Source organism: Zea mays, chromosome 2 (assembly GCF_902167145.1).
Source record: "Zea mays cultivar B73 chromosome 2, Zm-B73-REFERENCE-NAM-5.0, whole genome shotgun sequence".
Taxonomy (NCBI): domain Eukaryota; kingdom Viridiplantae; phylum Streptophyta; class Magnoliopsida; order Poales; family Poaceae; genus Zea; species Zea mays.
This window is the reverse complement of record NC_050097.1, coordinates 117939015-117950953: the sequence shown is the minus strand read 5'-3', so window position 1 is coordinate 117950953 and position 11939 is coordinate 117939015. Positions and strand designations below refer to the sequence as shown.

The following is an 11939-nucleotide window of genomic DNA, read 5'->3' as shown; positions in this document are numbered from 1 at the left end:
GTCTGGTTTGCCCATCGCTAGCAAACTCCGCCAACGGCTAGAAAGTGGTTGGAGGCTATAAATACCCCCCAACCACCTCCTTCAATGGCATCCAAGTTTTCTGAAGTTCCTATTCAATACAAGAGCAATAGATTCACTCAAAGACACATTCCAAAGATCAAATCGTCTCCAAGTCTCAAAATCAACTCAACCACTTAGTGACTTGAGAGAGAGAGAGAGAGAGAGAGAGTTTTGTTCATTTGTTGCTCTTGTTGCTTGGATTGCTTTCTCCTCCTCTATTCTTATTCTTATAAGTGCTTTGTAAAGCTAGCAAGAGACACCTAAGTGTGTGGTTATCCTTGCAGGGTCTTAGTGTCCCAATTGATTAAGAAGAAAGCTCATCCGGTCTAAGTGACCGTTTGAGAGAGGGAAATGGTTAAAATAGACCCGGACTTTGTGGCCTCCTCAACGGGGACTAGGTTCTTTGAAACCGAACCTCGGTAAAACAAATCACCGTGTTCACTTGCATTGATCTTCGCTTGATTTGTTTGCCCGCTTTCCTTTCTCTAAAGTTTCCTTACTAATATTGATTTGAGTTTGCTCCCAAACGTCATCCGCATTAATTGAGCAACTCATAGCAAGAGAAACAATCTTCCGCACTCGAATTAATTTCTAACGCTAACCCCGTCCTTAGCGTGTGTTTAAGTTTATAAATTTCAGGTTTCGCCTATTCACCCCCTTAGGCGACTATCAGTGACCAACAGCGCCCATACTGGCGATGGTGAGGCCGAGCTCCATTGAGGCGCCCTCGAGCACGCACCGCGCCTCACCGCGAAGGGCCCCTGGTGGCGACGCCTGTTCTGCAAGTCGGCGTTCACTGCCTCTAGCACCCCATCGCGAGGGTGGCCTGTCGCAGTCAATTTCTTGGAGATGCGACGATCGTGGATGAAGGACGTGGAGGGGGCTGGACGGTGGCTGTTGGGTGGGGGTGGTCGCGGAGGGGGGTGGGGGTGCAGTCACCGCGGACGAGGCACGAGCGGGGGGAGGGAATCACGACAGGGGGCGAGGCCTGGCGGCGTGGGCAGATTAAGGGGAGGCGGGGGCACGCGTGGGGAGGTGAGGGCACGTTAGTTGTGGATGCTGACGCTCTGTTCTTAATATAGTAGTATAGATAAATACTAAAATTATTTATAAAAATATAAGATTTTGTGTGGAGTCAAAGTTTATATGTTTGTTGAAATTTCTCAAGATATTTCAATATTGACATAACATACATGCTGAGAGAGTAGTTTCTTTACTATTAATTCAGGAGGAGTTTTGCAAAAAAAATGATTGTACGCTAATTCTGTAAAGTGTTTTTTTTCTGAAATAAGTTAAGTGTTGAGAGCTAAAAAATAGCTTCTGTTAATTTACTATATGGGTAAAGTCACAATATATATAGAGTTCTTTTAGAGAAATGTTTTTCTTTAGAGAATCAACTTATTAAATAATGTGAAAGAGAAAAAAATCTAATAAATGAACCCAAATTTTACCATAAGATCTTGTTAGTTTTAAAATTAATCTGAAAGAGTTGGAGGGGATTGAGATGGCTTAAATTTATAGTAAGTTAAAATGTCTCTTGATACCCTCTAATTCGATGGACGGAGACTAACCCAACGTGGCATGAAAGAGCACGAAACCTAATAAAAAAGGCGTCGGGATAGAGTTTGGGATAAAATAAAATTGGTATTCTTAAATGTCATTTTAAAACGATGAAACCTAAGAATAATGTAAAGTTTTCGGAAAACCAAACCCATTTCATCTTGTATTTCGAACTATTCAAATGGGACTCTAGCGTTAAACGTGCAATTTTGTCAGCTGAAAATGGTGGCTGCTCCTGACAACGAGGGCAGCCTCTCGTTGCATCTCTCTCGCCTCTGCTGAATGGAACCACTTGAGTACGCATTCCCCACCCTAAAAATAGAAGCCAAGGTTGGAAGCCGAGGATCAAGACAGCAACAATGGCAAAGAAATTACTCTTTTTTTGCTTTCCCATCCCTGTCCTGTATCATGCTCCTGCCGGGGCTCCTAGATTGGTGGCGTCCCAATCATTATTCCCGGGTAAATTGGTTCGCTGCCGTCAAGAATCGCAGGTTTTGTCTCTATTTCTCCTCAAAATTTTCCCCGATGGATGATTTGGTTTTTCGAATCTATTCTGATCGGAATTCTCATTCCCAGATCCAACCAGAAGGACCAATCTTAGTGTGCCAGAACTGTATCACAATTCCAATTTTAGGCCAACATTTGGGTCTAAGAAACATTAATTAACTAAGGTCGAACTCGAGGTGAGAAGTACCTGCAGGGGAGGAATCTATTAGTTCCTGTGCATCCTTTAGGCAGCTGTGGTAATCCCTATTGGGGGAGGTACCAATGGCCGGTTAATTTGGTGATCCATTGAGCTGTGCAAGCAAGCAAATACCATAGGATTACAAGATGAGATGGCAGAGGAGCAAATTCAGTTGGCTCCTCAGCGCATGCCTCATTTGTCTGCTGCTGCAGCTGGTTGGTGCGATCAGGACTAGCTTGTTCTGGCCACAATCTTGCCTGCCGTCTCCTGCAATCCCAAGAGAAGATGAATCGGTAATGACCAAGTTAACAACGCTCTGCATTCGTGTAGCACCTATGTGTTATGTTCTTGTAATGTTATATTTATGCCAAGCTCTGCAGTTGGTAGGTTGTTTCCCTTAGGTAAATTGTGCAGGGATGGAGAATAGGAAATTATGAAACACCAGTACATTGATCATGGAAATAAGAACTGCACAGTCTAATCCAAGTAGTAATTCACTGTCTATCTGTTAATTGGAGTATAAACTTTCCTTGGAATACTTATATGATTATATTTATTTATTTTTTCAATAGAGCTAAAACACCTGATTTCTACTAACTAATGCCTATATTCAGAAGCTAAAATTCTATATACCTTTCTTGCTAACTGTTATTTCCGGTACATTGCTTACACACAGGTGGAACAACTGTGGCACAGTTGTGCTCTCGACTTGAGAATTCCTCAAGATGTTAGAAACAAGTTCCATTACAGCCTTCTGTTCAACACCATCAGCAATTCGTATAGAGAAAATGATAATAAGTCCTATCCTCAGAAGGTCGGCATTGAGGAAGCAACCACGGCAACCTTTTCACCTGCAGAAGTTGCCAACACTTTTCTGGATTGCTTAAACAAGCATAATTTCCCTTTCTCTGATCATGGACTGCAGAAGCATCAGGAGGAAACCATAAGCTTACTTCCCAACTCTAACAGCATCAACCTTCCTTTTGCGATGAAAAGAAGACGTCTACTTGAAGAAGATTCAGCCATTGCTCCACCCCGACCTAAAGCAAAACAGGCAATAAGAAGCGTTTTGTCTTCCGAAGGAGAGGCTCACTTGCTAGTCACTACCGTGAAAAAGTCCGGTAAACCAGAGCCCAAAAACAAGAGCAAGGACAACAGTGGCACTATTATTGCTGGTTTGTCAGTGGCTTGTGTTGCATTGGTGGCTCTTATATGTCTGTGTTGCTGTGCTTGTCGTGGAAGCGAAGACCCAGAATCATCATATGATGACAAACCACTGCTGAGTTTGAATATGAGTGATTTATCAGGTGCTACAAAGGAAAACAAAGCTGTTTTTTGTGTTTTTTTCCAGTTCATTCAATTTCTCTCTTGCATGAATGCTTTTGCACACACACACCAAAAGACAGACAGGAATTCTTATTCAGCTTATTTACCTGTCAATTCATGCCTTGTTCATTAATGCAACAGGTTCTTCACGTAAATCATGCTCTACCCCAATTGATGTCAACAGGTTGGGGGCATTGTCAACCAGTTCATCAGCGAGCCAGCGTAAAGAATTTAAATTTCCTCCTATAAAGGCAGAAGTTAGAGAAATGTCAATGAAGTCAGAGTTTGAGCGACGCAGCAATGTGCAGGCGATGAAACTAAGTTCTCATGAAATAACTACCATTGCTGGACGTCCGGCGACCTCTACTAATTCTCAGGATGTGAAATCTGCTGTTGCTGCAGTTCCTTCTAGTAATGCCAGCGACAGCATATGTAAACCTGCAGCTGGTCCAGCACCAGCACCACCACCACCACCACGTCCAGGTTATCCTCTCCCAAAGGCTCCTCCTGCACCATCTGCACCAACACCACCGGTACCACCTCCAAAGATGCCTACAGCTGCTGGTTCGAGCAATCCACCCCCACCAGGACCCCCACCGCCTCCTGCTCCCAGGCCTGCAGTTGGACCCGGACCTCCACCATCACCAAGTAGTGCCGGACCCGGACCTCCACCCCCACCAGGTAGAGGTGGAGCTGGACCTCCACCACCAGCCATGCCTGGTGGTCCAAAAGCGCGTGGTCCACCACCATTGAAGAAGGCAGGGAATGTTGCAGGTCCTCCTGTGGCAGACAATAAAACAAAGCTGAAGCCATTCTTCTGGGATAAAGTTACTGCAAATCCGGATCAAGCAATGGTGTGGGATCAAATTAAAGCAGGATCCTTCCAGTAAGTTTCTTTTTCTTGTTTTTTTTTGTGTGTGTGGAAAGAGTAGTTTTATGCTTCCAGTTACAATCTTGCCAACCTCCCGGAACATAGCTAGCTATTGCATAATTATTGTTGTCGTATTTGTACTATGCACATCTCTTTACTGGTTGCTTGCTACCCACCAAAGATTGGTAACATCAGGTGAATCAGTGATGCTAACTCATCCGGTTACTAATTTATTGATAGGTTTAATGAGGAGATGATCGAGAGCCTTTTTGGTTGTCATGCTGCTGACAAGAAAAATGCTGACGGCAAAAAGGATTTAGCAGCAAAGGATACCCCTCAATTTGTTAGGATACTCGATGCTAAAAAGGCACAGAACTTAGCGATATCACTGAAGGCATTGAGTGTTTCAGCTGACGAAGTACGTAATGCAGTTATGGAAGGTAAAGCTGACCATCTTTTGGGTCTCTTCTGTGTTATATATTCAGCAGAAACTATGTACCTTAAATTAATGGGTAAATATAAATTGATCCAGGGCATGAACTCCCTATTGATCTGATACAAACCTTGATAAGGTGGACTCCAAGCAGCGACGAGGAGCTAAGGCTTCGGTTATACACCGGGGAGCTCACTCAACTGGGTCCTGCAGAGCAATTCTTGAGGACCATCATTGACATACCTTACCTCTATCAGCGCCTGGATGTGTTGCTTTTCATGTCCACTTTGCCGGAAGAAGCTGCAAATGCAGAACAATCATTTAAAACCCTGGAGGTATTGTGGCTTCAGGAGCAGTAGTACTGCTTGTTATAAAAATGGGGAAAAAATGCTGACAGTTTTATTGAATTGTACTCTTTTTGTCGATAACAATGGAAAAAATGCTGACTGTTTTATTGAACTGTACTTTTTCTTGGTCGAAAACAGGTGGCCTGCCATGAGCTTCGGAACAGCCGTCTATTCAAGAAGCTGCTAGAGGCTGTACTCAAGACTGGCAACCGGATGAACGATGGCACCTTTCGAGGTGGGGCCCAGGCGTTCAAGCTGGACACCCTCCTGAAGCTCTCAGACGTGAAGGGGGTCGACGGCAAGACGACGCTGCTTCACTTTGTTGTCCAGGAGATCATTCGGTCAGAGGGCGTGCGTGCCGTTCGGGCCGCCAAAGAGCAGAACAACAGCAGCATATCCAGCGTGACTTCTGACGATCTCACCGAGGATGTCAGCGATGACACGGAGCACTACAAGCAGCTAGGCCTGGGCGTTGTTTCGAGCCTGGGAGACGACCTCCAGAACGTGCGGAAGGCAGCAATCCTGGACGCCGATACGCTGACCATCTCGGTGGCGAGCCTGGGGCACAAGTTGGTGAAGGCGAATGAGTTCTTGAACACGGGCATGAAGAGCTTAGACGAGGACAGTGGGTTCCATCGCAAGCTTGGCGAGTTCATCGAGCAGTCCCAGGTGCGTGTGACCCAGCTTCTGGAGGAGGAAAAGAAGCTACGGGCGCTGGTACGCACTACTGTAGACTACTTCCATGGGAGCACAGGGAAGGATGAGGGCCTACGGCTGTTCGTCGTTGTCCGCGACTTCCTGGGAATCCTGGACAAGGTGTGCAGAGAGGTGAAAGAGGCGGCTGCCAAGGCTGCTGCTAATAACAAGAAACCTTCAGCGGCAGGATCAGGATCAAAGGGAAGGCAACCGTCGCAGTCTTCTTCGTCGTTCCGTGATCCTCGACAGCAGCTGGTGCCCGCAATTAAAGATCGGAGGAGTGCAGCGGCACGCAGCTCTAGTTCATCTTCTGATTCTGACTGACTGACAGCAAAGAATTTGTGCAGATCACACCAGATTGATGAGGTGATATGGGAGCACAGCAGGTAGAAGAGTTAGCGGCTATCTAGTTATGGATTGACTCGCTTACAGCAGAATGAAAAAGAGTTAGGGACACTACGCCCTGGTAGGTTAATTTAGTATGCACATGATCTCAGGCTCTCAGCTTTCGCCTCCGTAAATATTATTTTATACAAATGTACATCCTAGATATGTATACAAAGATCGTTCATGGCTTAATGAATAATATTATTTTATACAAATACCTTATAATATATATTGTTTGTGGACATGAAATTAATGTCAATTAAACTTATTACTACAATTTCGATATTTGAGTGAAGACGTTTGCCAATGGGCTAGTGCCAACAGCGAGCGGCCGATCCAATTTTTTGCAATTTAACTCTTTTTCGTAAAAAGAATTACTTATACCCCTAGAATGCTTATACTCGTTTGGCGCCAAGTTCGCTGCCACAGTTTATAGAGCTGAGCTCGCAAAAATACAATAATAATCATTTAAAGTTTAGTGTAATTCTATTTTTCAGGTCTTAACAATAGATTTTAGCAAAATAATAATTTGTTTTCTCTTTGTAGACCTTCCTGATTAAGGAAGATAAATCTGTTGTGGTAGACGAAGTGTCATTAATATATGCCCGTTTATGTTCTAAGAGGGCAACCTCTCGATCTGTTAAAGAAAAGATATACAGAACTGTGTCGTATATAGTACTTTAAACATGACAATGTTTTTTCTTTACAAGAAGATATTTTTAAGCTCTTGGTCTTACATATTTTATGTGTCTTTAGTAGTGATTTTTCTTATATACATGTTAAATTTTTTAATACCATAAGTTTAAATGTATGAATGGCTATCATATAAGTGGATTTTTATGTGATGACACATTGATTGGGAGAGGACAGTCACCGCCACCACTACAACCATTTCGAAACATAGTAGTAAACTGGTAATTTCAATTGTTGCACAACTTTCAACTGTTGTTGCTTTTATCTATTTTTTATATTAACACTTTGATTGTTTTTTCTTCTTAGGCTGGTTGGTTAATTGCCTAAATCTATATAGAAAAATATAAAAACTAAAATAACATCAAGGTTGCATTAACATATTATTATGTTAGGGCCTTAGGGAAGACACGACACCTATTCATATAGAGTGTTTGTTGAATGAATATTTATATTTTATTATGGAGTGTTTGTTGAATGAACATTTGTATGCTATGATAGTGCTTCTTGATCGATTAATGCTTCTTGCGTACACTGATATATTTAAGGACCATTTTTATGAGTTCGACACCACGGATCTAGGTCTTCGTGTTAAGACATGAAACATAATACAATGACATTAAACTTTAAATGGCCTCGAGCTAGGCTCCACGTAGGCTCCAGGCAGCACGACGCCCTATAGCTTGGCGCCATAAGTCTCGACGCCGAGCCCTGTTACCTCGGCGCTGTGGCTTGTGGCGCCGAGCGAAGGTCCAAAACGAGAATAAATCTTCCAAGGGGCAAATGTATTTTTTATAAAAGGGTTAAAATGCAAAAAAATCTGTCTATCGATATCAGCCACCGTGCTACTAGCACCGGGCGACACACACATCTGGTCGAAAATGTCGTCAGTCGATCAATTGGGTTGGTGCTGATCATGTTGAGATCGTGGCCGGTCGATATCGCTCGCCATATTGTTGTCCCGCTTGGTGCATAGGCAGTTGCCATGTAGAGCTTTCTGATTGGTTCGTCCAAATTTTGAATTCAAAAATTATAAAAATTTAAAATAAAAAACTTGAGCCTGGTCTATAAATAGAGAAGAATCTATTACGCTAATTCACACAACCCTCAGTTCAAATTTATATACCACCTTCCCATCCTTCTCTCATAGTCGTTATGTTAGAATCAACCGTTGTTCTGATGTCTTCATCCGCTCCGACGTCGACATGACCGAAGAAGAGTTGTTCGAGTTACTACAACAAGAAATAATGCAGCAAGCGGCAGAGCTTGACACCAAGTCTTTCACATCGAGTAGGCAAAGGATGGGACGTCCGAGGTACATCGACATGAACCATGAAGGTGCCCACAAACCGGTTGATGCATGACTACTTTATTGACCCGTGCGTCTATCCGTCGCTCTACTTTTATCAAATGTATCACATGCGGAGGAGCCTCTTCCTTCACATCTTGGAGAGGATGGGTGGGCACCGCCTACTTCGCTCGGCGAACCAACACAATCAACCACGATGGAGTCTCCTCCCACCAAAAGTGCATAGCTACCCTATGTATGCTTGCGTACGGTAGCAGTGTCGAATGCATCGATAAGTACATCAAAATGGGGAAAGCTCTGCCTTAGAGTGTCTCAAACTTTTCTGTAGAGGTGTTATTGAATGTTTTGGGATAGAGATGTGTTGACCCAATATTGATGAACTTAGGCGTCTATTAGCTAAGGGGTAAGAAATATAATTCCTAGTATGATAGGGAGTATAGATTGCATGAAGTGGAAGAGTTGTCTTATTGGATGGAGAGAACAATTCACAAGAGGGGATATTGGATCCCCGACTATCATACTCGAGGTTGTTGCCTCGTATGACTTGTGGACCTGGCATGTTTTTTAGGATGGCGAGATTGAACATGATGTGAACGTGCTCAACCAATCACCATTAGTCACTGATGTGCTTAGGGGGGAAGCACCAAATGTGAATTTTACGGTGAATGGCCACGAGTACAACCAAAGATACTACCTCACTATGGCAGGTACCCTCAGTGGCTAGTGTTCATAAGGCTATCTCCAACAATTCCCTCTATCCATCTCCCCCTATATATACTTTCTATTATATTTTAACACCTCCCCCTAAAAGATTCCATCTCTATATATAGTTTATCTCCAACGGTTCCTCTTATCTTTCTCCCCCTATACCAACTAACTTAAAAAATGACAATCTTGTTCTTCCTCTGTACGTCGTGATAGCTGATTCCACGTTGTGCGCACGAATAGTGTTTCCCAGGATGTCGTACACATGGCACGAATGCGGGAAATTGTTCCTTCCCCTCATATTCCGTAAGCGGATAGCTAGGGGCATGCATTTGAGAGCTCTAGTTGCTATAGTCCTACCCAAAGATACGGTTTGGGGTTGTTTTTGAGGTGCCTTTGAGACAACCTAAATACCATACCGCTCCCACTGAGTCCAAGCAGCGGATGTTCGCTGCGTGCCAGGAGGGGCATGGAAGGACATGGAGAGGATATTAGGGGTGCTCAAAGCTCGATTTCATATTCTTGCAACTCCAGATCATTTTTTCTCCCAATAAGGAACTAAGTGTGATCATACGCGCATATATCATTCTGCACAATATGATCATTGAGGATGATCATGGAGGATCATATGACGTGGATGACTATGAGACAATTGAGTCTTTCGCTGCAACACCACCAATGACCCCTAAAGCACCGACGAGGTTTGTAGTTATTCTTCGGCGAGAGACAACACTCCATGCAAAGCTTGTTTTAAGATCAACTCCAAAATAATTTAATGAGCATGTGAAAGTCGCGTAGAGGGGAGGGGTGAATAAGCGAAACCTAAAATTTATAACTTTAAACACACACTACAAGCCGGGGTTAGTGTTAGAGTTAAATTTAAGTCCAAAAGAATGTCTCTCTTGCTAGGAGTTGCTCAAGGATTGCAGATAGCGTATGGGAGCCAACTCAAATTCACACTAGCAAGGAAACGTTAGAAAGGGGAAAACAAATCAAACAAGAATCAAGGCGAGTGAACACGATGCCTAGTCCCCATTGAGGAGGTCACAAAGACCGGGTCTATTTCAACCCTTTCTCTCTCTCAAACGGTCACTTAGACCGAGTGAGCCTTTCCCTTAATCACATGGGTCACTAAGACCCCGCAAGGACCACCACACTCTTAGGTGTCTCTTGCTTTGCTTACAAGCACTTAGAAAAGAAGTGAGGAAGGAAGAAAGGCAATCCAAGCAACAAGAGCGCAAATGAACACGAACACACTCTCTCTCAAGTCACTAAGTGGTTGAGATGAATTCGAGACTTGGAGACAGTTTGATCTTTGGAAATGTGTCTTGGAGTGAATGCTCTAGCTCTTGTATTGAATGTGATCTTCAGAAAAACTTGGATGCCAAAGGTTGTGGTGGTTGGGGCGTATTTATAGCCCCCAACCACCTTGTAGCCGTTGGCCAAGGCTGGTGGCGATGGGCGCACCGGACAGCCACTGTGCACTGTCCGATGCGCGCCACGTCAGCGCAACCGTTAGGGTTCTGAGTAGTTGACCGTTGGGGACGTTTGTCTTCTAGCTGCACCGGACAGTCCGGTGCGCTCTGACTTCTGCGCTTCTGACTCTATCGCGACACGGTTCATCACTGTAGCACTTTGCAGAGTCGACCGTTGGCGCAGGGAGCCGTTGCTCCGCTGGCTCACCGGACAGTCCGGTGGCACAACAGACAGTCTGGTGAATTATAGCGGAGCGCGTCTCCAAATTCCCGAGAGTGGCTGGTTGACATCTGTACGGCCTTGGTGCACCGGATACTTTCGGTGGTACACCGGACAGTTCGGTGCGCCATTTTTCAGCACACTCAAGTCCTTTTTGCTCCAATAAAATTGTGTCCCTAACTGATTTCTTTCTTGGTTTGTGTTGAACCTTATGCTCCTGTAATACATGAATTCTAGACAAACTAGTTAGTCCACATGTTTGCGTTGGTCGTCAACCACCAAAATTAATAATAGAAAATGGTTAACCCAATTTCCCTTTCAATCTCCTCCTTTTTGGTGATTGATGCCAACACAAACTAAAGCAAATGTAAAGTGCAGAAATGTAACTAGTTTGCAATTGAGATGACTTGTGCATAGGTTACTTAGAATTGAACCAATTGAAAGTATCACTGAGAATGAGTAAGAGTGAATGGATTGGCTTTCTTTTATTTAATATTCCGGACCACATTTGCACCACTAGTTTTGTTTTTGCAAATCTTTTGGAAATCTTTTCAAAAACTTTGCAAATAGTCAAAGGTATAGGAATATGATTGCAAGAAGCATTTTTAGAATTTGAAATTCCTCCCCCTGTTTCAAATGCTTTTCCTTTGACTACGTAAATGCTCCCCCTAAAGAAATTCTCCCCTTAGCTTTCAAGAGGGTTTTTGAAATAGATACCCAGTGAAATTTATACCAATTGAAATTTTGCCTACTAATGTGAAGTTTTGAAGATATCAGTTTGGAAATACCAAATGATATATTAATTGAGAGTTTTCTTCACATACTTCACATACCAATTGAAAAATTTATGCTTCTATGAAAATGTTTTGAAAATATGGTGGTGCGGTCCTTTTGCTTTGGGATTAATACTTTCTCCCCCTTTGGCATTAATCGCCAAAAACGAAGAACTTGAGAGCCCTTTTTTCTCCCCCTTTGGGGCCTAATACCTTCTCTCAAATGGCGAAATAAATATGAGTGAATATCATACCATTGAGAGTTTGTGAAGTAGCGGCAAAGGTTAAATGATACCGTCAGAGTTTGGAGTGGAAGCCTTGTCTTTGCCGTATCCTCCAATTCCCTTTCAATCTAAGACTAAGTATAGAAATACACTTGATAACACATTAGTCTTAGTCTTG

At 43.4% G+C, this 11939-nt stretch overlaps 1 protein-coding gene across 2 annotated transcripts; it reads left to right on the top strand.

Annotated features, from left to right (window-relative positions):
* The first annotated feature begins 1807 nt into the window (after positions 1 to 1807).
* Positions 1808 to 6607, top strand: LOC103646895 (formin-like protein 18). Of its 2 annotated transcripts, none has more exons than XM_008671519.4 (7): positions 1808 to 2111; positions 2197 to 2598; positions 2982 to 3612; positions 3773 to 4517; positions 4743 to 4942; positions 5035 to 5270; positions 5421 to 6607. In XM_008671519.4, the coding sequence occupies exons 2-7, from the start codon at positions 2452 to 2454 to the stop codon at positions 6300 to 6302; spliced, it is 2841 nt and encodes a 946-aa protein (XP_008669741.1). In that variant the 5' UTR covers positions 1808 to 2111; positions 2197 to 2451; the 3' UTR covers positions 6303 to 6607. The 2 variants fall into 2 exon arrangements, with proteins under 2 accessions (XP_008669741.1, XP_020403984.1); XM_020548395.3 differs by having other exon boundaries at positions 1828 to 2111; positions 3816 to 4517.
* Positions 6608 to 11939: the final 5332 nt, after the last annotated feature.